The following is a 27,813-nucleotide window of genomic DNA, read 5'->3' on the forward strand; positions in this document are numbered from 1 at the left end:
GACAATATCTCTAGCTTTTCTGACACTGTCAGGAATTTTGTAGTTATCTGGATTTTTCAGCACATTTTCCCAAAAATCCCTGTAGTCGTTCAAATCAATTTCATAATTAAAAATACGGCCAAATTCAACCAATGCTTTTACACATGTTAGCAGCTGCTGGAATTGTGTTTGCCCAACAGTGGAAAAATAGAGATATGTAAATGAATAAATATTACAATGTGCAGGAATAAATTGAGAATTAAAATCAAGAAGGCTTTTTCACGTGGGATTGGTTTTAGCAATTGCCAACTAACGGAAACAGGAATTAGAAATTCAAAAGTATGAAAGAAAACACCAATTATGTAAGGAAAGGTCCCTAAAATGTATAAGGAAATATTACTAGATCATTATTAATGCTGCGGGACATTACACACACACAGCGGACGTGCGGGGGAGCGAGCGAGCTGCGATGCGCTGGCAAGGGCGCTTTGCAGTGACAGGGGCCAGGACCGGTACCGGCGTTCCCGGAAGTTAATCACTTCCGGGTTCATCAACCAACCAGTTTACAAGAACCGGCGCAGACCGGTAGGAACCCTGCAGGCCCTGCCCCTGCTGCCTCCCAGCTGATCTTCTTTTCCGGGCCACACCACGCCCACAAAGCCACACCCACAGAACCGGTAGTAAAAAAAATTGAATCCCACCACTGCTGCTAACTCTTAATTGTCATATGCACCCAGGCCTAATAAAGATGCTTGAAAGATATCTAAGGATACAGGCCTAAGTGCTGAATTTGACTGGTAGCATGAGATTAAAAAAAACTTGACTTTATGGACAAACCCATGTAACTTTCTCTACAGATGTGGTGTCATTAATTTCTTCCAGGATGTTTTCTCAAGTAGTCTGCAATCCTGGGATTTGTTGGTAGTCTCCCATCCATTGAATAGGTCTCAATAGGTTTAGAACTTTTAAAGATCAGCCAGACTTAAGTAGGTCCTACTGTCTGTTGTGATGGGAAAGATAGAGAGGGGAAAGGACAGGGTGAAACATCCAGTAAGCTACATTTTTTTCTTTTTTTAGCAGAAAACCATCCTTTCAGGAGAGAAGGATGAACATTGTCTTTGACTGCCAGTGTGGTAGTTTTCTGCCTGAGTCAACATGCATCTGAAGCCTGAGTGAGCAGCGGCTGGATGTCACCCTTCTCCCACCTGGCACCTTCCAGTTCCTTGAGTTTTTAATTCTCAGAATTCTAAGTCAGCATGTCAGAAGGTGCAAATGCAACACAACAGCAGTATCTAGAAGTTGCCAGCTGGAGAATCTTCCCAAATCATGCCACCTAGAATACAAGGGTTATCACTTTGGGAAGCAAACAGCCCATTTGTCTCTATGCTCCTTTTGCGAAAGCAACTGCTTTTGGCATTGTTTGCAGAATTTGTGTTGTAGCCCGCTTACCCAGATTTTAGAAACCTGAGCAGCTACTTGATGTGTCTTAGCGATTAAAGGAATGCTAACTAGCATAAGCAGAAACTGCAAACCAAGGTTAGTTATTAGCTAATGGTGGAGGGGCACCCGGGGGCTTTATCCAGTTCCTTACCTGAGAAATAAACAACTTTAAAGTTATTTCTTTGTGGGAGGGATTTAAAATCTTATAAAGTTTCTGATTTTTAATTATTTTTAGCATGGATCTCCTTTGTTTCATGTTGTCATTTATCTTGAAATTGTAGACTGGACATATCAGACATTGATATGGTTCCCAGTCTGTCTTAGATAGCAAAGAGGCCTTTTAAGATATGGAGACACCTACAGGAGACCTCCACAATGTCAATACGGTAAGTTTATATTATGTTTACTTTTCATTTTAAAAGAGAATCCTAGGATAGATTTTTATGGTTGGTTCAAGATACAAATACCGATACAAGATAATATTTGTGGTCCAGGGTTGAACTGTGGGGTCCTTGGTGCTCTCTGAGCTTGATTTTTTTCTTGCAGACGTTTCATTACCAAACTATGTAACATCATCAGTTTGGTAATGAAACATTTTTAAGAAAACCATCAAGCTTAGAGGGCTACACAAGGACTACACAAGCTACACATCCTGTAATTCTCCCTTGGTTTATATCCTCTTTTATTGCAATATAAGCTACACTTAATTGATAAAATATCAGTTAGAATTAGTGAATGAACTAATGAACCTCGCTATCTGGAAAAGTCATCATTCCTTAGAGTCAACAACAAGGATTTAGTTCTTTTGAGACCTCAGAAAAACATAAGGAGATACACTGACAGTGTTAGAATTCATGTATATGTGAAAAGGTCTCACCTTATTGGGGAAACATGAATATAATATGATTCACATTTCAAGCAACTCCATGGTGGTACATAACTTATCTTAATTTTCGCCTGAATTAATTCAGAGTATTGAAAAGTGAGTATTATTCTGAAATCAAAGATTCTGCCATAAATGTCATGAATTACAAAATGAAGAATTAAATCTAAGTAATGGCATTGATCATATAGGCTGTTCAGAACTGAGAATAAATTAATTTCCATGCTTTCTAGAAAAGATTCTGGATCTTCTCCATGCTAAATATCCAATAATTCCATTGTTCAGGCATGTTGTTAAATATATCTATTTGGTAAAGCTTAATGTGTTTAATTACTATACACAAAAATGAAATGTATCTGTAAACAAATTATATCCTAAATGAAACACAAGAGGAAGGGTAGGCAGATTTCTGAGCCTAGGCACCACAAATATTCCAAACTGGAATTTGTTCTTGGGGTGAAATGATTCTGCTCCAGTGTACAGTCCAACAATATCCTAAGAAAATGAAGCAGACTTTTTATTTTTTGCATATTTAACCTTGACAACAGAGGCAGAAACAAAAAAACAGGGTTTTTTTGACTGAGCCCAAGCCGAAAAGCAAGGTGTTGTTTTCATCTTCTCTGCTTTTCCTTTGTTTTAAGAAGATCAGACATGATTTGTCTGATAGCTAACAGAAATACAGGATACCCTCCTAAAGACAAACAGCTTCTTCCTCATATTGCACATTTCCACTGATTCCTCTTATGTCCTCCACTTGTTCTATATATTACATGGTACTTTCCAATGCTACCCCCAATGCTATCCCAAGCTTATTTCTGAATGACTTTAATTAAGAAAATAAAAAAAAGTTCAAACAATAATGAAGAGTTCAAACAGTAATGACAAGAGATTCCGATTGTGCATGTTATTAGTATAATTTGTATTCTTACAATCCTTACAATTTGATTTTCTGGAGCACTGAAGTTGACTTTTTGATTTGAAATTAAGCTTTGACTAGGGGTTTTCTTCAGTTTTCTTTAATGTCTGATCAGCTTAGCAAAGCAGAAGTTTTCTTTATCTTACAAGCTTGTGATCAGCATGGCAAAGGGTGAAGTTTCCATCCTCTACCAACTGAGTAAACTATATGGGGTATGGCTTCACTTTATTAATTTGAGATGAATGAAATGAGGACAAAGTCAACATTAAAGTACTGACCACAGCACTGACTGCTACCATTCAGGACTCTGGAAACCAAGTCTGAACTGCTATGGTGAGTGCTAGCAACAATATGCAGGGACATGTTAATGTTTGTATAGCAAGATGAGCTGAGATTGATTTTTAAAAAAAGCTAAACCAGATAGTTAACTTTAAGCAATGGCACTGCTCATGCTTCAAAGAATAAAACCCGTTCAGAACACGGAGAAACAGATTTCTGGGGGGAGGTGTGGTGAACTGAAGATGCAAAAGTAGAGTTATCAACCATGGCAAAGAATTAGGAATCGACAAATAAACTGGATCTTTGGAACCTCTCTGGATACGGAGAGGACAGAAGATCAGCCACATGTGCTCCAGAGGCCTGGTCTTTATGAGGCAACTACAAGACTTTCCATGGATTTCAGCACCAGACGACAAGATTATCCATCTTGCTTGCAATGTGACAGCTTTTAAAGGACACTAAATATGAATATTTCACTTACTATTCACTTTTAGAAATTGTCTATTAATCTTTTTAAAGTTACTAAAGATCTTTGGAACGACAAGTTTGGAAAGTCAATACAGTGAATTTTATCTTCAACTTTGAACAAAAGAAGAATTAATCATAAACTTTAAGAATTCGAGCAAAAAGCTAAGTAAGATTTTGATCTAAGAAAGATACAAATGGATTAACATAAATTTGGTTCAGATGGATTTGAAATATTGACTTTTACTATGTAATTTATTATTAAAAAATAAATACATTTTCATGGGAAACACTTATTTTGGCTATCCTGGTTATTTTCAGTTATAGGAGAAGTTTATGATTTTAGAAATAGCACACTAGAGAAGATTAAAGATTCTAAGAAAAAAGAATACAAGCTTATTGCAAGGATGGAGTCATGATCAACATTCAGTAATGATAACTGCTTCTAAGGATGGATTATGTCCAAAAAGTGTTATCTGATAAGACAAAGTATTGAAAATGAACCGTAAAAATGACAGGCTGAGAACAATTTCAAAAAGAATCCACATACATACATACATACATACACAAAATAACCATTTGAAGTTTTAAAAATTAAAAGGGAAATACAAGTGAGAAGCCAAGAGAATGACCTGGAAAAAAACATTTTATTCGATTTAGGAAAGAGGCTTGTTAAAACCTTGAAGAAATATGTGCAATGGGATAAGGAAGAATTTAAGAGAAATAAAATCCCACAACAATATTTGGCTGAATTTAAAATTAAGACTGCTGAAAGTTTAGGTAGCAATATAAAGTTGGCTTATTTGATCAAGGTTAATGTTAAGATTTTATTTTGTTTTCCAAAGTTCTTTAGGGACTTTCTGCTGACACCAGGACTGAAAAGCTGATGTTTTATGGATTTGCTTATAGGGAAGGTAAGGGCTGGAAACAAGATGTATGTATGTATGTATGTATGTATGTATGTATGTACATACACACACACACACACACACACACTGTGTGTAACCTTACAGGGGATTTAGAATTACTAAATGTGTTTATCGTTGTGATGAAGGTTGGAAGTCATTTCTTTATATATTTTTCTTTATGCTTTCTTTCCTGCACTTTTTTTTCCTTTCAATTCTCTTCTCCTTCTCGAAGTGTAATTTTTATTAGTTTTTACTGTTTATTAATTTTTACTGATTTTTTTTAAAAAAAATTAAAAAAAGTATATGCAGAAACAAAGACGGCGTCATACATTTATAGTGTCATGCATTTTTGTTTGAAGTACAAACAGCTTATCTGGCCAAAAGGTGTTCTTTTCCAGAAACTGAACAAACATGCACAATCAGCTTTTCAGATTTGTTGATGTAACCATGAGAGTCAAGGGCTTAAATCAAATTCTATTCATGCCACAATCCTTGGAGATTCTGGACAGGCAACTGCTTTCCTACAGCTGCATATTAAAAATATTATCTATGTTATCCCCATACAACAGTTAGAATGCAAATTGAAGAAACAAAGCTTCAAATTCTCATTTAGCTTATTTAGGGAAGAGTTAATATTATCCCAACTTCACAGGAAAGTTGTGAAGACAGATTGAGAGAATTAAGAGTAATGCTGCAATAAATTTGAAGAGTGGAGGAGGAAGTAGAATATTATTCTCATAAAAAGCAATGCCTATAACTAATCTTTTTATGTTCTGGAGCAAAGGTGCTCCAGAATTATTTAACATTTTAATACATTTAAATATAAATATATTTAATAAAATTCAGATTCAGCAGAAATGGTTTATCCTTATACCATTTAGGAAATTCACAAAGGAGCCTTCTCCAACCTGTCAAACTCCAGATGTGACATAACAATAGGATCCCAGCAAGCAGATATTCTAGTTAAATCTTCCAATTACTTCAGTCCCAAGACAAATGAAGGATACTTGACTGGGAAACTTGACTTCAGTGTTTAGCTCACACAAACTGTAATGATATCTTCCAGGGCCCTCAAATCCAATGAACTGTTAAGTACATTTTGCTTTAAAATGACTGTAAACACACTGTTCTAAGTGGCATGCCTTACCCATTTGGCTTCTGTCAGCTTTCACCCAGTCTTCCAAATTTATCTGAGCTGAAGAAACCAGTTGCAACCAGAATTCCAGTAAAAGTGCTAATGACAAAGAATCTGAAACTGATTTCAATGCACACTTCATTGAATATATTAAAACTAATTTCTAAGTAAGCTTTCACAATTGGGATAAAATATCTAATTTAAAAGATTTACATGGCCACCCATCTTAATATCTGTAGCATCTTTCAGTATGGCAAAGAGGGAATTGTTATATTTAAGTCTCCTTGACATTCTGATTGCTACAGTGCCATTCAAATCACTTTACAGTAAAAGGCAGAAATGGCTTCATTCCCAATCCACTTTTTTATTGTATTTAACTGAGCTCTATCAGACCTTTAAAAACAATCCAAAATAATGTTTTGAGTATTTTCTTTGGGGTTTCTTTTTTGGTTATTACTATTAAATGGTATTCCTCAAAGACTACTTGGCCAGTTTATGTAAGCACTTCAAATGTCTATTACAGCCTCTGCTTTTCCGTTTGTTCCAACAAGCCATCACGAAGGGGGGGGAAAACCTCTTTTGCTGCTGTAGAAAGTGGAAATACTGCAATTATGCATTTCTGGAGCCAACTAGCTTTGCGGTATCCTTTAAAAGTTACCATTCAAGTGAATAATTTTAGGTTGCATGCAAGAACTTCACACACGTGGGTCAGTAAAGACACTCACAGCAGCCGTCAGTGAAAGTAGCGTTAACAAGCTGAGTTCTAATAACTCAGCAAAAATAATCTTCGGGAGCCTTTAAGAGACCTGACAACATGAAAAAAAAATCTCTTCTGGACCAAAAGGAGAGAAACACAAGACACAAAGGCTAAAGACTGCAAACTCCCAACTCGGGGGAGGGGAGCGGCGGCGGCGGCGACGACTTCGATTTCTGCAACTGCTAGTTCGCAAGCACCGCCAGCCTATTGAGTCATCAGTAGCATCCGTTGCAACAAGGACAGCTCGGCTTCCGGGAGGTTAGGAGTATCTAGTGCATGTATACAACAGAATCCAGACACACACACACCCAAACTGGCAGAAACCTGTTCTGTCCGGATCGGCTCTTAGCAGTAGCGGCGGCAGCGCGAGCTTGAACCTGGGGAAAAGAAGTTCGCGCCGCCGCGAAGGCAAGAAAGCGCGCGCTGGAGGCTTGCGCCCGGGAACCCTTATCTGACAAACAAGCTGACCGCTAGGAGGCGCTACAGGAGTCGTCCCCCACCTCTGTTTTAGGAGCCTGCCCCAGCAATTCAGAGGATGCTTCTTTAAAAGCTGTGGGGGCAAGTACGAAGTTATAATTAAAAAGTACACGCGGCCCAAGGTTACATCAACTCTCCAGCCGGTCAGCGTTGACTGCAGTGTGGCAGTTTGGCGCGATTTTCTTTCGATAGTTTCGCTCGCCCCGCGCGCGCGACTGTTTCACACGAGGCTTTTTGCCCTGGGAATGTAGCGGACATACCAGGGATTTGCAACTGCGAAGCTGCAAAGAACTACTCGGGTGCTAGTGACACCCGGAGTTTGGTCTGGGCACCAGCCGGATCCACTCGGACTGCTTCGTTGCATTTTTCAGTTTCCTGGTCTGGGTCAATCAATGTTTGCCGCTAGGGCTTCGAGGGGCAAAGCTTGGGACTCAAACGTTATGTCCACGCCTCCCCACTTTTGAACGGCTTCTCGGGTGAGGTGGTGGTGGTGGGGGGTGTTTAGTATATCCTGCCGTTTCTCCTTCGTTGAAAAGATGCCGATGCTGCCGGGTGGGCCTGAGGAAGAAATTAGCGCGGATGCCTTCCGCCAGACAATACTCGGCGCTCCCTGCGGCAGTTTACCTTAACTGACCTTCCTGCGAGGCAGGCTTGAGGCAGACTTAAGCGAGAGGCTCCGCCGCTTAACAATCCCGTGTTGACATAAGCTGAAGGGAATTTCCCCTTGTTGCTCTCACCCACCCGCCACAGACGACCCCCCGCAAATTCACGTACTGATGAAGACAGTGGAGCAGAATCCATGCAGGGGAGGGGAGGGAAAAGATGGTACCTTTAACAGTACGGAGAACTGTTGAGAAAGAACGCGCCGAACTTGCTTAGGAGATGCTCCCTTGCTGGAAGCAGGGCGGGGGTGGGGGAGAGGAAAGACTGCAGTCTTGGGAAGCGAGTCTCACGCGAGGGACCTCCTCCCACCGAGATGGCCTCTTCGGGGATGAGCTAAAGTAAAGATTCCAAGCGGCGCAGCGATGCTTCCTTTTGCATTTAGATGCTCAGCCTCTGTGAAATGTGGAGCTGGGAGGGAGTTTACATATAGTGCCGCTTGGAATATACATTGCTAACTGGGGGAGGGAAATGGTTTTTCGAGCTCTGCCTCGGCGCTGCTTCTTATAAAAGAGGAACTTAACAAGGGAGAAAAAAAGGGACGGGGAAAGTCTCTTTATAACCGCGCGTCTGGGCTGCGGCTTAGGCGAATTACATCAGTTTTATGCCCTTATGAGCAAAGAGGGGAAGGTGTCACGAAGGGAAGCAAACGTGGCACAGCCCGTCCGCTCTCCAAATAAAAACTCATCTACCCCACCCCCGCCGCACCCTTTCCCTTGGGTTTGCCGCCACCTCTCCCACGTTACTCGTTCAGGTCGCGGCTCCTGCGGCCGCCCGGCGCGCGCTTCCCTCTAGAGCGCGCGGAAGCCGGCCCGCCCGCCCGCTCTTCAGCTGCTGCAATTGCAAAACCGGGTTCCGGCGCGCACATGGCGCTGCTGAGTTACAGCGCGCGCCAGATTCGCCGGTAGAAACCGGCTTGAGCCGGTATATAAAAAAAGCGGAGCTTGATGTGGTGTGAACCAGAAGAGACGGCAGCCTTTGCTTTAAAAAGGGGAGCGGGTGCGCGTGGGAAGGCGAGGGAGATCGCGAACGAATCGAGCCGAGGGCAGAAATCCCCCGGAAAAATTAAAAAAACTCGGGAGCGAAGGGGGCGCCGGCTGGCCATGGGGCAGCCTTGGCACCAGCAACGGGAGCCTAGCATCGGATAACGAGCCAGACTCCCCGCCGCTCTTTCCCGACGAAGGGGGTCTATTTTTGGAGCAGGGCAGACTCCACCTTTTCCAAAAGGGGGTCAGGAGTATAAGTCTGAAGCGACTGCAGCCCCTTCCCGCGCCTTCTGGAGCGGGGTCTTTGGTTCGCGCTACTGAGGGCGAAGGGGTCGGGTGTTCCAGCCGCTGCCTCAGCATGTTGCTGACCAGGTCATAGACCAAAGGTGCTCTTCTCTGCAGCTTGGGGGGGAATCCTTTTTTCTTCCACACCTTTCTCTCCCCAAGTTGCAGCAGCAACATCGTCTGCTGACCTGGTAAGTGACTTTTCTTCTGGGCACAAGTTTGGTTGTCTTGCTGTCGTTTTTTTTATTTATTTAACGGTTACTTATTGTTTTAATCGGAAATAACATCCGTCTCTCTGAAAGAAAAGGGATCCGATTGGAAAAATAAAGTGTAACTGTGTCTTGGAGGTTGCACAGGATATGAAGAATACAGTCCTGGGCCTTCGTGCCCACTGCTCACTTCCCACGCTCTAAACATGCATCGCGTGGACAGGGAGCGGGCAACGGAGGGGTTGCTCTTCCATTCGGAAGAAAATACTTAAAGAAAGAAATAAGAAAAAAAAACCTTGCGTATAATATAGGTCTCTCTTTTCCCCCTTCTGTTTTTAAAATGGGAAAAAGAGCTTTATAAGGCGTTATTTATACAAGGCGAAAGAACAGCGCAGATTTGCATTCTGTCAATGCGCTTTAAACCGGATTGAGGATAACCGCATGGCGCAACGTGGCCGCTAAACATTCTGTTCCGCGCTATTGAATTCTGCAGGCGTCGCATCTCCGCTAAACAAAGCCCTTGGATTCCACATCGTTTTAAAGCTGCGCTTTTCTGAGCAGCGACCTGGAAGGTGCAAACGAAGTACAATGTTGAAGCAGAAATGGCATAGACAGGACTTAACAATACATATTCTCCAGAAGCAAATGAAACTAATATTGGAGCCTGTCCTATGCCGGGCTTTAGACAGGATTTGATCAAAATCTCACATATGTACGGATTACTGTATTATGACTCAGATTACCTAAAGCCTTAACTATTTTCTTTCTGCCCCAAATTTTTTTGGGGAGGGGAATGAAATTCTTTTAACATTTGATTTTGCTGTAGGATTTGTTACACTCCTTAACATATCACCACATTCATGTAACATGTAATGCAAACCAGGTAAGATTATTAATACAATAGTCCTGCCTGGTCCATATTAAGAGTTACAGTAACAAAAGTTACTTTGCTCTTTTACACAGATTCTTGAAATATTAGATACTTCCTGTTCTTATTCCTCCAAATTTGAAGTTATCAGGCACAAACTGTCAGGTCTTATGGTTTCATAAGCACCTGTGCATTGCAGGTTGACTAAAAATAATTACTGATTTTCCTTTCTGTATAATTTTTACCTATTTTAATTAACATGTTAAAAGCTCCATATCAGCTTTAAAATGGCATAGCAGTGCCTTTGGACTAAAACATAAATGATTTTATGAACGTTTAAAAACAAAGTTTTTAAAAAAATTTGTCTCTTGCAAACCAAATCTTAAAATCCTTCCTCTTATACAACACTGAATCCTATATTTCAGGAATTATTTGACAACATAAATTAATTTCAAAACACATTTATTGACATAAAAACTCTTGATAAAGAAATGTTTTCCTGAAAACATTAAAACTCTTTATTACATACTTTAAATTATTTTTTCTAATTATTTTGCTAACTTTCTCCTAAATGTATCTCACATGCAATTTGGCACACTTAAGCACTTATATTTCACTACATATATGGTAATTAAGTCCATGACATCAGGGAATTTGTTCCTTATCAATAGTACAATAAGAGTGTACACTGGTACTAAGACATAATAGTATTACTGTATGTATAGAAAAATCTTGTGTATCAAGGATACAGAATTGCCTATTTAGATATAGTCAAACTCGAAACTCTGTTAACTGGGACTAAAGCAGAACTTTGTATGCATAAATGTTTCCAAGCACCCCCACAGAACTGGCAGCTAAAGAATCATTGGCAATTGCAGCAGGATAGGATACCTGCCCAGAGTTATTTTTGCAAATCTTTGCACTGCAAGAATGCTGGAATAAAAGATGGATGGTCCAAGAATTTTAAGCCAGTGACTTTATTACTTTTGTCATGAAGCAAAGTTCTTCCATCTCTTCCCCCCCCCCCCCCCCGTGGAAAGTTGCTCTGCACTCCATTGAGAAAATATACTTTAGAGACACAAATTCTGACTTCATCATATTGAGATACTGAATTAGAACAGTTCAATTGTTTCAGAAAGCATTGCTATTAATTTTTAGAGCCCCAAGATCTTCTAATACCACTTTCCCCAATGTTCTGTTGTCCAGCCCCACTAAATTAGAACTCTCATATATTCCTGCATTTCTTGGAATTAAAATACAGATTATTGCATGAGGACTCTTTTTGGCTCCTAGTACTGCTCTAATCTACCAAAGTTGAGGCATCAGTAGAGCAGAAAAAGGGAATTGTAGTCTCCAAATTGAAACAGAAAACTCTTCGATACACTCAGAACACTTGAGTATATTATTTCCAAAGTTTACTCATGTGGAAAGTGCTCTGAACACTCATATTTCAAGAACCACTCAAAGGTTACATGGTGTGCCATTAACCTGGGACTATACAAAGTATCAGCACAAAGAACTTTTTCAGGCATGCTTGACTCTGTTTTAGAGTGCACTAGATAAGGACCTTTTATTGAGTTATCAAGCACCTTGAGAATCAGCAATTACTGCCTGTGTATCAGTGGTGGGATTCACATTTTTTTTTACTACAGGTTCGGTGGGCGTGGCATGGCTTGGTGGGTGTGGCAGGGGAAGGATACTGTAAAAGCTCCATTCCCCTCTAGGGGAAGGGTACTGCAAAATCCCCATTTCCTCCTCATCAGCTGAAACTCGGGAGGCAAAAAATAGATGGGGGCGGGGCCAGTCAGAGGTGGCATTTACTTATTCTCCAAACTTCTCAAAATTTCCATTAATGGTTCTCCAGAACTGGTCAGAACCTGCTGTGTATAGCATCAAACAGTCATTTGTACCGTGTAGATCTTGACTTATGAGCAAAGTTCTGACGGAAATGCCCCCCCCCCATTTTTTTTAACTTAGAATCCAGTTGCAACATCCACCCCAATCTCCCCAGGTCATGTGATTGCATTTTGAGCAGCCAGCCCAGATTTGCAGCGCTCCACAATCACATGACTTGATTTATGCCATTTTTGCCAGAAATGAAAGTTTACTTACAGTTTCCAGCAAAAAAACAACAACAGCCCATAGTAAACAATGGGTTCCATTAATGAGTGCCACATTTGCTCAATGACAGCCATTAAAAAAGATAAAATTGGGTCCAGTCATACGAAGACTTGCTTTATAACCCTAATTGTGGACCTAAATTATAGTTGTAACTCAAGAATTATCTGTATAGGCTGTTTTAGTGCTTAAAAAGGGCCAGTTTGGTATAGTGGTTAATATACTGAGCTAAAAACTGGGAGACCATGAAATTCTTGTTCTGCCTTAAGCTCAAAAGCAGTTGGGTTATCTTGGGCGAGTCTATCTCAGTCTGAGGAAGAAGCAGTGGCAAGCCAATTTGGAAACCTTGCCAAGTAAACTGCAGGGACTTGCCCAGGCAATCATCAAGAGTCAAAACTGACTTGAAAAAGGAGAACAAGGAACATTTAAAATCTTCATATGGATGGTTCAGCATTTTCAACTATGAAAACAACATCTCTAACAGTAGTAGGATAGGCTTGGATTTAATTAGAATCCAGCTCAAAAACAGATTGCAAATACAGGATTCTCCCTACTCTCACTACAGCTTTGGGATCATCGTGGATTCTTTTTTACCCCCAGAACTGCCCTCTACTATATTTTCATCTGATCCTTAATGGCCTTTTCTTGAATGACATCAGTCTGTTCTTATGATGAAATATATTGTGAGCTTAGAAATTCAACTACACCTATAAAATCATAGCGTAATTTGTGGTAACGAGATGGAGGATTGATAAGACAAATTTACTTCAATTCTACATAGTCTAGGGCAGGATGGTGAAACTCAATTTCACTGAGGGCCACATCGGGGGGTGGTGGTGTTGACCTAGAGGGTCTGGAGTTGGTGTGGCCAGCTCATCACTCATGTTGGGGGCACCTGTGGTTTGACCCATGTTTTTGGCTGCAGCGGCCTCCTGCAACCCTCTGCCAGCAAAAATGGAGCTTGGAAAGGTCGCATGTGGCCTGCCCCAGCTCTGTTTTCGCTGGCTGAAGCACTGCGGGCCGGTCCTTTATTGTTTCCAGGGTGACCCCATGGGCCAGATCTAAGCACTCACACCCCCCCCCCCCCCAGACCTTGAATTTGACACCGCTGGTCTAGAGGAAACTATATTTTTTAATATTTATTTCACACTTAATACCTTATGTTTTAGCAAGTGAATTTTATGTGCCTTGTGTTTTTAGAGGATACCCCAATCTTATCATTGTTTCTATTTCAGATCAAAATGACTGTCAAAACAACCAGAATGTCATGCATTGCCCCAAATGTTTATACTAAAGTGCCTGATGGAGGATGGGGATGGATTGTGGCATTTGCTTTCTTCTTCGTAGAGGCCTTGACATATGGCATTATCAAGTCCTTTGGGGTCTTCTTTACTGACTTAATGGAATGTTTTAATGAAACCAACTACAGGATATCGTGGATAATCTCAATATGTGTATTTGTACTTACGTTTACAGGTAAGCGAATACTTAGATAATGGTTATATGAAAACTTACGATATACATGGATACCTATGACTTAAGACAGTGATGGCGAACCTCTTTCACCTTGGGTGCCAAAAGCACATGCATGCGTGCTATCACACACACTCACATGCCCACCTCCATAATTTAATACCCCCATCGCGCCCCATGCATGACTCCCCTGCTGCCCCATGCCTGCACGCATGACTTTCTTGGAGCCTGGGGAGGGCAAAAACGGCTGAAAATCATCTGGACGGCGCGTGCGTGCACACTGGAGATGACAGGGCAATGCCTCACATGCCCTCAGAAATGGCTCCGTGTGCCACTGGTTCACCATCATGGACTTAAGACCTGTGGTTTCAATGAGTTTAAAGGGGTCCTACCCAGCATAAGGCTTGGTTATACTATTGGTGGTCATTTAATGACCACTTGTTTAGCAATCATTCAAACTTAGGACAATCCTGTAATTACGATCAGACCTTGAACTTGCAGCCATGGTACCCTTCCCTGAAGCAAAGTAATCACGATTTGGGCATGTAATATGCATTTATTATAAGCATCACTCTTTGCAATCTTCACAGCTGGCTTTCCACCAAGCAAAGTCAATGGGAAAGCCAGCAGTAAGTTGTGGTCAGATGATGTTTGCGCTTAACAACCCATAGTGATTCACTTAACAACCACTGTGGGTCTGCTGTAAATCTGGTGTGGTTATGATGTTTTGGGTTAACAACTGTGTCACTTAATGACAGATTTGCCAGTTCCGACTGCAATCAGTAAGTAAGGACTACATATATTTATCCCAAGTGTGATTGCTCAGTCACACCAGCTCTTGTCTTTCAATAATATGATTCTGAAAGAAATACGGTACTAGAACAATTAAGGATTGCATTCTGTATACATTAGGCTCTTGGAGAAAGTCTACTTTTTAATGCATTTTATGTTTAATAACTGTTCTAGATGGTATAAATTCAAGTTTACATTTTTGAGGGATCGTTCTGTATAATATCTGCCCATTCTGTTTGATTCTGCAGAGCTGGCATGCTTTGATTACCTATTAATCAAACCATGTCACCTGATGGGACCTGAGGAATAGGGTTTCTCTATTGAAACGTGGTATGCCCGCCAATTTGCCACAATGGACTTATTAATGAAATATACATAGTAAGGGGGATTATTTATATTGGTGTCTTTGAGTCACTGGCAACTTCTGGACTTGTTCCTACACTTTACTGTAAGGTTTTTCAGTAGTTTCCCATTGCTTCTCAACCTTCTCAGGTTGAGAGATCAGCCAAGATCACCAACTGACTTTGTGCCTAAGAAAGGACTAAAACTCCCAATCACCCAGTTTTTAGCCTGGTGCTGTAACTCTTAACTACCAGACTGGTTTTCATGCATTATGTAAATGTGTGACATACTACTTGGGACTACTCTTATAGAGTAAAAATAAAATAATCAGAAGTAAATTACTGGTACCTGGTAAATTTGAATCACCGAACCAGTGACTTGTAAGTTGCCACATTCCTAGCTGTTGGATACAAGGTGTTATAAGGGGAGGAGAGATTTGGAGGGCCCTGCTAACCAAAGCACATAGATTGGGTTCCAGTATTCTGGTCTGAAAAGAGATATAAACAATCTTTCTTTTTGCAGCTCCTCTTTCTACAATTGCAGCTAATCGTTTTGGTCATCGTCTGGTGGTGATGATTGGAGGGCTACTGGTCTGTGGTGGAATGGTTGCTGCTTCCTTTGCACGTACACTGGTTGAAATGTACATCTCAATTGGCATAGTTTCAGGTGAGTTTCTTTTAAAGAAATTTTGCACTATCATAATTTTGCAAGAAATGTTTACCTTCAGAAATAGTAGTTCTTGTATGAAGAGACCAAGGTATCTTGGAAATAGAAACATTTGCAGTTCCCAGTTCTGCTGAATGACTTGTCAGGAATGAGCCATGGTGGCACACTGGTTAGAATGCAGCACTGCAGCCTGCTTTTGCTGGCTGCCTACGATTTGGCAGTTCAAATCTCACCAGGCTCAAGGTTGACTCAGCCCCCATCCTTCCAAGGTCAATAAAATGAGGACCCAAATTGTTGGGGGCAATATGCTAACTCTGTAAACCACTTAAAGAGGGCTGTAAAACACTGTAAAGCAGTATATACATGTTTCTCCGAAAATACAACCTGTCCTGAAACTAAAGCCTTGCCACATTTTTCGCGTGGGAAAAAATATAAGCCCACCCCTGAAAATAAACCCCCTGGACAATCCCCCCTACGGCCAGGCAGAGCACCGCTCACCGACATAGCGGTATCCTGAAAGTGCCAAGCCGCAGGAACTGGGGGGGGGGGGGGAGAAAGGCGCTCACATTGCTTGGCACCTTCGGGATACCACTAGGTTGGGGAGTGGCGTTCTGCCTGGTCAGAGGGGTTCACTCCCTTGCAAACTGGGTCCCGAAGAGCCAGGCACAGCCTCAGGGGTGAAGCAGCCAAGAGGTGACCATGCTCACAAGCAGCCACCCGGCAAACCTCCTCTCCAGCCGGGCAGAGCACCATTCATTGACCTAAGGGGTATCCCTAAAGCACCAAGCCTAAGGGGTATCCCATGGCGCTCTGCCCGCTCCCACAACTAGGCACATTGGGGATACCCCCAGGTCAGTGCATGGAGCTCTGCTTGGCTGGAGAAGGGGGTTGCGCAAGTGCTTGTTCCGCCCCCAGAAGGCATGCTTTCTAGCCTCAACATATCCAAGCCCAGCTCTCCCTGCCGCCGCTCTCCAAGCATAACATCTTATCCGGTTCCAAACTCCAAAACTCTGCTGCCGAGTCTTCCAGCAGCGGCCGCTCTAGGAGTGCGCTCTATGGTTGGCGGCTGGCTGCTGGAACTCTCCATAAGAGAGTCTTCCGGACAGAGAGTCTTCCAGCAGCCAGCCCACAACCATAGAGCGCACTCCTAGAGCGGTCACTGCTGGAAGACTTGGCAGCCGAGTTCTGGAGTTTTAAACCAGAGAAGACGTTATGCTCGGAGTGTGGCAGCGGCTGCTGCAGGGAGGACATGTTGAGGCTAGGAGGCATGCCTGCTAAGGGTGGAATAGGCGCTTGCACAACCCTTCTCCAGCCGGGCAGAGCTCCATGCACTGACCTAGGGGGTATCCCTAATGTGCCTAGTCGCGGGAGCTGGGGAGCGGGCAGAGCACCACGTGGCTTGGCGCCTTAGGGATACCCCCTAGGTCAGTGAATGGCACTCTGCCTGGCTGGAGAGGGTGTTTGCCGGCCGGTTGCTCATGAGCTTGGTCATCTCATGGCTGCTTCGCCCCTGAGGCTGTGCCCGGCTCTTCGGGAGCCAGTTCGCAAGAGAGCAGCCACCCGGCAACCCCAAAACAATAAGCCCTCCCATATAATAAGCCCAAAGCCATATTTTGTAAGTAAAAAGAAAATAAGACCCTGTCGTATTTTTGGGGAAACACAGTAAGTCTAAGTACTATTGCTATTTCAGGAATAATTATTGGTGACAAAGAGTATGTCCTGAGTGAATAATTTCTTAAAAAATACAGTTGGGAAAAATAAATATATTTGATCCTGCAGGAGCATAACAGCTTTATTTTAATGTTTGGCATTTATTGACAGGTTTAGGATACTGCTTTGCCTTTCTTCCAACTGTTACCATTCTGTCTCAGTACTTTGACAAAAAGCGCTCATTGGTCACTGCCGTGGCTTCTACAGGAGAATGCTTTGCTGTTTTTTCTTTTGCACCAGGTAAAAAAAACAAAAACATGTTTCTTGCTTTTTCTGACATGGGGCATCTTAATATTGTTTGCTTCTTCACCTTTTTTGGGTATGACTATATCAAAACATAGTCCTGCCCAAACCTAGCTTCCTTGGGGCCATGTTAAACTTTTATTTTCAATTTACAAATATATTAATTGTAGAGCACTAACCCTTATGGCTCCAGGGACTGGTTTTGGAAGAAAAACTATACTCCACAGACCGGAGGGGGGATGGTTTCATGTGCGCAACTTGGATCTCACGCAGATACAGATTAAGCTTAGCCTGTTTGCCTGCTGCTTGCACGGCCCGGTTTCCAACGGACCATAGATTGGTACCGGTCCATGGCCAGGGGCTGAGGATCCCTGTTGTAGAGAATGTACAACTTCAAATTAATGTTCCTCTTTGGGTTACTTTGTAATAGAGCAGAAAAAGAGATCAATGATGGAGAAAGGATTTCCATCTTAATCATTTTCAAAAATGCAACATTTCCAGTTCTTAAAAGCGCATACAGTTCTGCCAGACATAATAAAAGTCATGGATTTTTCATTTGAGCAGAACTGTGCTTAATCCATTAAATCATGCTTCAAAGGCATCAACTATATATTGTAAAGAAGTAAATAGATAATTGAGGGCCATTTTGATTTAGTGGATAAAAGCATTAGACTAGAACAGTGATGGCAAACCTTTTTGTAAAGGTGTGGCAAAATTGTGTGTGCGTGCCCACACCCACAATTCATTGCGCCCCACCCATCTCATGCGTGCGTAACCTCTCCCCACCCGGGGGGGAGGTTCGGGCTCCCCAGATTCTGGAGGCTTTCCTGAAGCCTGGGGAGGGCGAACAACGGGCCAACCAGAAGTTCGGAAATGATTCGTTTCCGATTTCCCGAGGGCCTCAGGGGTGTGAGGCCGCTTTTGTCCTCCCCAGGTTTCAGCCAACCAAGTTTGTTTGTGCTCAGGATACATCATAGGATTGTTGTGGGGAGAATCTCAAATACTGTTATTGGAGATCCTGCAAAGAGACAAGATATCAATTTAATTGCATTCTCAACTTCAAACATATTTTCTAGAAAAGCATAGCAAGTTCTCGTAATGCACGCTGTTTTCGTTAAAGAGTCAGAGACCAATCCATTCATTATATTCCAAGTAATCAGAACTTCTTTCCAATCTTAAGAAAAATCAAACCTTTGCTAAGTAAGAAGTGAGAGTGGGAGATTTAGAATAATAAAGGACAGGATGACAAAAGGGATCGCCAGATCATTACATTGAAAATATAAAGAAAAGACACTGTAAAAGGGGGTTTGTGCCTAAATTTGTTAGGGACACGATTTAGGGACACGATTTAACTCCTTCGTTATTCTAGACACGAGCTCGGACTACTATAGAGCATGTTCTCACTTTGCTACTATTTTTTCAATAAGCAGAGTAAAATGACATACAATCTGTGCAAAATTTCCAAGCTAAAAATAAAGCTGAGTTGCAATTCCAACTGCAGTATTAATAGTAGAAAGGCTGTCTATGTAGTTATCTGGAAGATTAATGCATCATATCTGAAATTCAAACCCTGGGGGTCTTAGCACATGTCCAAATGGCTTGATGCAATTCTAGTAGGCTACTAGAATTCATCAGGCCTACTATACGTGCTTAGATGAAATGTGCTTTCAGTCTTCCTCCACACCAGAACCTTCATTTTGCCCATACTTAGTGTCTCCCACTTCTGTTATAGCTCCCATATCTATTGCATATAATTCATTCCATAATGGTGTAGGCAGACACTCATTTTAGTTTCACAGAGTATAGATTTGGAAAAGTAAGAGAACTGTAATATATATATAGAGAGAGAGAGACAGACAGACATTATGATCTCTGGAACTTAAAATATATTACCCACTTAGCTTTCATTAGCCTCTGCTAACATGTTCAGAGTGTAAAAACTACTATTGAAGATATCTGCCTTTATACATCATTAATCAATTGACCATTGTCCGTGTGATAGGCCCATCCACCTGCCTCCCACCCATCCACCTTCAGATATATATCTGACCACTTAATACACACACACACACACACACACACACACATATATATATATATATATATATATAGTGTCACAACCCCTGGTATGCCCCAATCATGGGAGGAAGCTAACTGCTTCCATTCTCTGTCCATCGGCTCGTCACAAGAGACCATCACGACAGAAACCCAATATTTTTACTGTTGCCTTTGTTACATGTGTGTTGTATTTGTGCTGATAAATGAATCCCAGTAAGGGTATGGCTAGCTGATGAGAGCTAAATAGCTTGAAATAGATTTATACTAGTCTCCCTTTATTTATTTAACAGCACAAATACAACACACGCACACACACACACACATGTCTAATATGTGCTGAAGTTCAGCAGCACCAAAGCTTACCTGGGCGAAGAAACACTTGGCATAAAAATATGTTTTGTAGTTTGCTTTTCCATTTCTCATGCTTAAGCTACCCACGTGCCCCAAAGTAATTAGCCAAGAATTCTATGCCTGCCCCTAAACTACATGAGTGCAAACCATGGCAATATTTTAACTTATTGTTATAAACATGAGTGTTTTTCCAAGTTCATACGTACATTTTACTCTTTCCTATGCTATAGCTATCACTGCTTCAAAGGAATACTTTGGTTGGAGAGCCAGCCTCTTGTTTGTTGGTCTACTGCAGCTTGGAATTACTGCCTGTGGATTGCTGCTGCGACCCATCAAAATCATAGCAGAAGAAGAAGTGAATGCATCACCAGTGGAACAGCAAAGAGAGACAAAGTACATGCTTGAAAATGAACAGACACGCACCTCAATAGACTCCATTGACTCTGGAGTAGAAATAACTACCTCACCTCACAACATACCTAGAGATGTCAAGTTGGAACTTAAAAGTGAAGAGCCAAAGGAAAACACGGAGATGTTCATAGCCAGTAGTGGCATTCCTACCAAGGAGCCCAAACCAAAACTCCTAGACTTCTCTGTGTTGAAAGACTACAGCTTTATTTGTTACGCACTTTTTGGTCTATTTGCTACTTTGGGATTCTTTGCTCCTTCCCTATACATAATTCCTCTCAGCATGAGCCTTGGCATCAGCAAGGATTGCTCTGCTTACATCCTTTCCGCCATGGCCATTGCTGAGGTCTTTGGTAGAATCGGCGCTGGTTGGCTGCTCAACAAAAAGCCCATCAGAAAAATTTACATTGAGCTCATTTGTGTCATTCTGCTGGACGTTGCCCTTTTTGCCTTCCCTCTCGCCTACAATTTTTGGGGGCTAATGATGTGTAGCATTTTCTTTGGATTCATGCTCGGGACGGTAGCGGGCACACACATTCCAATGCTGGCTGAAGACGATGTCGTCGGCATTGAGAGGATGGCATCTGCTGCGGGAGTCTATGTATTTATTCAAAGCTTAGCAGGGTTGGCTGGACCACCCCTTGCAGGTAACCTTAAGCAGCATTTCAGAGATCTTCTTACCTCTCTCTCTACTTACTACCCATGCTGGGGCTCATAACAATTGCACCCCTGAATCCCAAGGTTCAATGTGTCATCATCAGGTAGAGCTGAAGAAAGCTCTCACTGAAAACATGAAGAGATATTGCCAGACAGTACTGACAAGATTCTACCTATTACTTGACTCAATATTAGGCAGCTTTCTACTGTGATGGTAATATATACTAAACCGCAGTTGAAGAACAAGTACAAAATGGAAAAGTTGCTCTTATGTGAGCAGGGAACATTCGATTCAGCTTATATAGTATATGTACGGAAGCAGAAGGAAGTTGAAATACTCCTAGGTAGTAAGGACTCTAGGTCAATAATAGAAGGCAAGAGTTTACATTAGCAGCCCATATAGATTTATAAGCATTGCATTTTCATCAGCCTCCCTAAAGGAGCCACTCAATTTATTGTGTAAAAGAGACATGGTGGTGCAGTGGTTGGAATGCAGTATTGCAGGCTGATTCTGCTAACTGCCAGAAGTTTGATTCTGAACAGCTTAAGGTTGACTCAGCCTTCCATCCTTCTGAGGTCAGTAAAATGACCCAGATTGTTGGGGACAATAGGCTGACATTGTAAACTGCTTAGAGAGGGCTGTAAAAGCATTATGAAGTGGTATACAAATCTAAGACTTAGATAATAAACAAACTTGCTACTCCCCCGACCAATATTTAAGCACTACTTCTGCTTCCAGACATTATCCATCTGCATGGGAGGTAGCTGAACAGTAGCATCCTTACTAATCATATTATTAGCAATTGAAATTTTAATTTACAGAGGGCTTCAAGATTGGTATATTGTTTTATGCCTCAAACTCTTATGAAGTGGGTAGTTGTTCCTATTTTACAGATGGCTAATAGTGAAAGAGAGATTGCCCAGCGCCAGATTAATACTTGAACCCAGCTCTTTACAAGCGATAGAAATCTCTACTTGCCTGACCGTAGCCACATAGATTTTTATTCTGAGTTTAGCAATATGCAGGCAAATAAGGAATCAGAACAAAGTTTATATGTGGAAGGTAAGAGAGGAATAGGAGACCTGTAGCCTATTAGGACTATTAAGGGATGATGGTGGAAGGTGCAGTTCATAAACACCTGGGAGAGCACAAGTTGTCCAGCCACAGCTTAAAGAATGTGAAAATTAAATAAATCAGACACTCAACCAGAGTGAAACACTAATTATTAAAGAGCAAATTACCATTTGACTTCTATGCCCAAGACAAACAACAATCATCATTTTATCTTCAAGACTGTTTAGAAATAATTGCAGTAGTGAGTTGAATGGCTGCACTTCATGGAGCACCTAAATATCTTTTCTAGAATTGTTTACAATTTTGAGCTATTTAGGATGGACCCAAACCCCAAGCATGCATCATAGGAACAGAGTTTGATAAAGTCATTTCCCTTCTTTTTAAATAATGCAATAATTATTTAAGTAATTCACTTAATTAAGCCCAGGTGCCCCTCTGGTTGTTCTTAAACTTGGAAGATTAAATTTGGTGTTCTATAAGTCATGCTCAGGAAAGAAGAAAATGTTTCAAAGGATTGTGGCAAATTGGTACGTATAAAGTTTTTCATAACATGTTCTTGTCTTTCTGCTTTACAGGCGTACTAGTGGATACCACAAAAAAATACAGTTCTGCATTCTATTCCTGTGCTGGTGGAATGCTGCTGGCTGCTGTATTCCTTTCATTGGTGAGACCTTGCAAGAATTTAACATGCCAAAGAAAGAAACAATCAATACAAGAGAATGTCTCGGAGACTCAGGAAGATTTTATAGAAACTGATTTTGGGAAAACAGAGGATTCTGTAAAGGGCTGTGATAGCATAGCTTGAATTTTAACACATATTATTTAGAGATTGGGGAAAAACAAGTCAGCTCAAGTCTATCTTTTAAAACTAACACGTTAAAGGGAATGCAACACAACAAAGGTGAACATTTTAGCAATCATAAAGACTGGTTAATATTATCTATTATTTGAAAACACCTGGCATGTGAAGTTCCAAGAATTAATTCAATGCACACTCCTACTGAGCATGAAGTTGTGATTCAAATGTACTTCTTAATGGGAAGCAGGCAACACATCTCAATTCCAAATCATAGTGAAGAAGCAAGATGTTAGGCGAAAGAAAAATCAGATATGGCTTATCCAACTAAAAGCTAAAGTTTGCCATGTTTTTGTTGCCTAGGAGGTTCTGACACCAGAAATGTCCTTCTCTTAATTAACAACAGAGGAATATGCCACAAAATAACTATTCTGATGAAACCATCTTGAAATGTTTCTTTTCATCAAATAAGCATAGCTGCTCTGTGTTTTAATTTTGGAGAACAGGTATTACATTTATACTTGGAACAGGTAGCCAATTCTCCTTGTCCTGTGACTTGAATTGGAATGCAGCAACATATGGGAAGATGTTAACTTTTGTCACTCCTCACTAGTGAATTAACGAATAGCTTTTGTGTGCTTTTAAAAAAAAAAGTTGGTTAAACTCCACAAATGTTTGGAGGTTACCAGTTCCATTTTAGGGCCAGTTACTTTAGCTTTTTCATAACAGTATTACCTTAAATGCAGATGAAAATTATTGCATAATCTTAAGTATGATTATTTATATGTTGTACTGTTTTCTTCAAGATACACTACTGAATGTGCATAAATTTGCAGCCTTGGTGAGACTTGCTTTTCAAATAGATATGTTCAAAATCACAATATCAGGCATAGAAGGACTAATTCTGATTGTGCATGAATAGGATTGTACTTTTAAAGACTTAATGGTACTTGCCTTTTGATATTCAGCCAAATCACTGATTCTAGCAGTCTTAGTTTTTAAAAAAAGTTATTTATTTTTATTTTGTGATCAACTTTTATTTAAAACAAAGCATATGCCCCAAACTCTTTCCAAGTCTTCTTGATGCATTTCTAGTGTGTAGACTTTTAGGTATAGATAATAGTGCACCTACTTAGTTTTACGGTTATAGAAGTGTTGCAACAGGTACCTTATAAAGAAATGAAACAAAGATACTGTGTGATGTTTTGGAGTTCAAAGACTGAAACAACCAGACTGTAGGCTTAGTTAATAAGACTAAGATAGTCTGTTCTGATGTAATGGAGGCTGTGATTTAAATCCAGTAAAACATTTCAAGCATGTATGGAATTGCATTAAGATTGTTTCAGTATAGATAGTCCTCATGACCACAACTGAGCCCAACATTTCTGTTGCTAGGCAAGACATTTGAGTTTTGGCCCAGTTTACAAGCTTTCTTGCCATAGTTGTTCAGTGAATTACTGCAGTTGTTAGGTGAATAATATGTTTGTTAAGTGAATCGGGCTTCCCCACTGACTCTGCTTGTCAGAAGTTTGCAAAAGGTGATCACATGATCCCAGGATACTGCAACCGTCATAAATATGAGGCAGTTGCCAATCGTCTGAATTTTGAACGTGTGACTATGGGGCTGCTGCAACAGTCGTAAGTGTGAAAAAGTTATAACTTGTTTCAGTTACGTTGCAACTTTGAATTGTCATAAATGAATTGTTGTAAGTCAAGGACTACCTGTGAAAGGTTGATGAATCAGGAGAAAAACATTTTTATTCTGAAAACATTCCAGTCCTTAGTTATACTCAGAGGTGAGTTCTAGCCGGCATTACTGCTGGTTTGCTTGTGTTCGCACTTTGCATGCGCTGGATGTGTGCTGTGTGTGCATGCACGGTTCAAAGGAAATTGTTCTGCGCATGCGCAGAATTCCACAAAAAAAGATGGCGGCGACTGGGAAACCGGTTCATGGGCATGGCCAGCCTGTGTCACTGTCAGTTTTGCGATCCAGGCCAGCATACCACTACCAGTTTGGCCGTACCGGTAGGAACCCACCTCTGGTTACACTATGAATCACCTTTCAGTTAGGTCTGTGTCTGTAGGCTTTAGTCCTGTATAGACAAGCTTGAGAACGTCCATGCTGTATTTTTGGGACCTGTTCTTACCTTTGTTAACTTCCACACTCATTCGTGTAGGTCTTTTATAAGTTAAATAGAAGCTCTGATTGTTCCATCAGTGCCTTCATATGAAGGTTGTACATTTTGTCATTCCATTTGTATAACCACAGTTGTCCTTACAGTAGAGTGCATTGAAAGGTGAAACTATATAATCTGATGCCTCAGTCATCTACTTTCTTGCAATTCCCACTGGGCAGTATGCCTCAATGCAGCCATATTTGAGATCTTAAAGGGGCCAACTGCATAAATGAAGCCTTGGAGAGAACTATGAGGGTTATCTGATTTGTTTAAAAAATCCAAGTGACCACAGAAGGGCAGCAGAGATACTTAAACCTAACTATTGGCTGTCATCTAGTGGTCATCCAGATTTTTTACAGCTATATCTGGTAACCCTGTTTTTTTTAAAAAAAAATATTCCATTCATTGCAGTTACATAGTGCATGGATCAATGTAACAATCACTGCAGAGAGAAAAATACAACAAAGTTAATATTTTTAAAATGCAATTTGTGCAGCTCCCATTTTCAGTTAACTTTTGTATAAAGAAAGGGAATTCTAAGAGGTGGTGGCCACATGTTGACTATTGTTCACTGACTTTTAATAAATAGCCACATCAAAGGTGACACGAGCTTTCTTACCCCACTTTTATAAGTCTTTTTATCACTAGACAATTCAGGGGGAAAATGAGAAAATAAAAAGATTTTGTTTGAATACAGATTCAAAATGTTTATTGATAATCCATTGATACTGTATGTCAATTGTTCTGCTAAAACTATACAAATCAAGGTCATTGTGATTCCTCATAGGGTTCCAGAATCCCCTACCAAAAAGCAAATGCAACCTAATCTGTACCATCACAATGTACTTAAGACATAAATGTATGAATGCTGGCAAATTTTTAGTGAATCATATATAAGACATTCTGATTTTAAATATTCTTATAAAACAATAAAACCATGATCTTAAGAGCTATTTACTTGCACTCTGTTCTAGTAAAATCCTTTAGTTTTGTCATCAAGGTGCCGTAGGCACAGGAACATGGTGTCTCTGTATCTGTCCTGGTGGAAAATTCGGAAGACCATGTTGTAATTTGGGATCGTTTGTTTACTTTTAGCACTTTATCATGTACAGTAGAGCCTCGATAAACTGCAGAAAAGACTGAGAGAAGGGAATAACTAGATTTTCTGGATTTTTTTGATGGCAAAAAAGGAATAAAACATGAGGCATGTGCCAATGAAATTAGTTATTTGTTTAGCAAGCACATCATATACTTGTTATATTCCTAGTAAAGCAGGAAATGTTAGGTAGGCATAGCAATGTAATAAAATGTTTGGAATAAAAGGCCAGTCACTGGCAAATGCTGATTCCATACCTATTTCTGGTCTAACTTACCTAAATTACTGTAGTTTGAATTCTAATATAAAATTACCACAATACAGGCACATGCCTCATATTGCATAGCAACAGTGACTGCTTGCAAATAAAACAGTAATAAAAAATCATTTTCCAACCAATGCAAACATTTACCCCAACAAAACCTTCAGTGTGAAAGTGATTAAGAACTGGTCAGTTTTATACAACCTCAGATACCAGGAGGGTTATAATCAATTAGGGTTACAAAGCTAAGCTTGTGAATTTGCAGTTAACACTTTCATGGGAGGGCAGGGGTGGAGAAAATAGCTAAGTGTCATGGAAAGGTGTGTATGCTTGGGGGCGGGGGCGGGGGGGAGATCAGGTACAGACCCCGTATATACGAGAACTTTATCTGAATGAGAAGGCACCACTGTGTCTCTCTCCCTCTTTCAGTCACTTGATCCCCTTAGCGACTGTTGCTTAGTGATCATTTCACCACAACCAGTTCCGATCACTAAACTAGGACAACCTCTGAGAAAAAGCATATTGTGTACTTGACATGTAGTTGGAAAAATTAGTTGTGTCTGCAAGTTAACGAAGTTCTACTGTAATGTTACAAATATTTCCAATACTAAATAATGCAATGTATGTAACTGACCGTATCTGAAGTTACTATGTACATAGTATATTAGTGTGATCAGAATGCATGCATCTGAATAAGATATTCAAAATCAGGATTAAACATAGTTGAAGCAGGATGCTGATTTATTCTGTACTGTAAATTAGTGGATTCTGGAAGTGCTACCAAATAATGAAATTTGCAATAAACTTTTTTTTTTAATGAAAAAATAAATTTTGGTTTAAACCTTCTTTTGACCCAAACTTCATCAATTGTCTTTTCGTTAGTGCTATCATCCATTCTTAGAGTTGGTCAAAACTATCATCAGCATGGCATTTGCAATCCCCATTGTCAACTCCTACTTGGTCTTTATTTTAACTACCCTCCAAGGTACGGTGGGAAGGTTTTATATATCTGAAGCTTCACCTGGAATGATGTCAAATCAGAAATATCATAAACTTGGCTCAGATCAGGATTATTTTAGACTCAGTCATGAGCTGAAGAAGAGGTGAGGTGAAGACATGGGAACCAAACAGTAAAGCATTTTTATATGGCATACTGTATGTATGCTAGCGATAGGGCTACTTGGCCTTTACCCAAAGCTTGTAAAACCACAAAGTATTCATCCTAATATGGAAATTTAAATCTAAACATACATTTTAGAAACAACTCGTCATGAGACCCAATCCAGTTAAGGGAACTGCTGGCCAATTCTTTGGATCTATCCATGGGGCTTCCCCATTTGCC

The 27,813-nt window shown here is 40.7% G+C and overlaps 2 protein-coding genes across 10 annotated transcripts in view; one reads left to right on the plus strand and one right to left on the minus strand.

The window, feature by feature from the left end:
- ARSG (arylsulfatase G) overlaps window positions 1-27,813 on the minus strand; it is a 124,622-nt gene that overhangs the window by 92,609 nt on the left and 4,200 nt on the right. The window lies entirely within an intron of this gene.
- On the plus strand, window positions 1,346-27,296 carry SLC16A6 (solute carrier family 16 member 6). Of its 4 annotated transcripts, XM_014065149.2 has the most exons (7): window positions 1,346-1,805; window positions 4,808-4,876; window positions 13,601-13,841; window positions 15,495-15,638; window positions 17,460-17,588; window positions 20,231-21,055; window positions 22,716-27,296. In XM_014065149.2, the coding sequence occupies exons 2-7, from the start codon at window positions 4,856-4,858 to the stop codon at window positions 22,943-22,945; spliced, it is 1,590 nt and encodes a 529-aa protein (XP_013920624.2). In that variant the 5' UTR covers window positions 1,346-1,805; window positions 4,808-4,855; the 3' UTR covers window positions 22,946-27,296. The 4 variants fall into 4 exon arrangements, with proteins under 4 accessions (XP_013920624.2, XP_013920623.2, XP_013920625.2 ...); XM_014065148.2 differs by lacking the exon at window positions 4,808-4,876; XM_014065150.2 differs by lacking the exons at window positions 1,346-1,805; window positions 4,808-4,876 and adding an exon at window positions 8,835-9,361.

This window comes from Thamnophis sirtalis, unplaced genomic scaffold, assembly GCF_051295495.1.
Source record: "Thamnophis sirtalis isolate CommonGarterSnake01/CBP01778 unplaced genomic scaffold, rThaSir2_p1.2 scaffold_3, whole genome shotgun sequence".
Taxonomy (NCBI): Eukaryota; Metazoa; Chordata; class Lepidosauria; order Squamata; family Natricidae; genus Thamnophis; species Thamnophis sirtalis.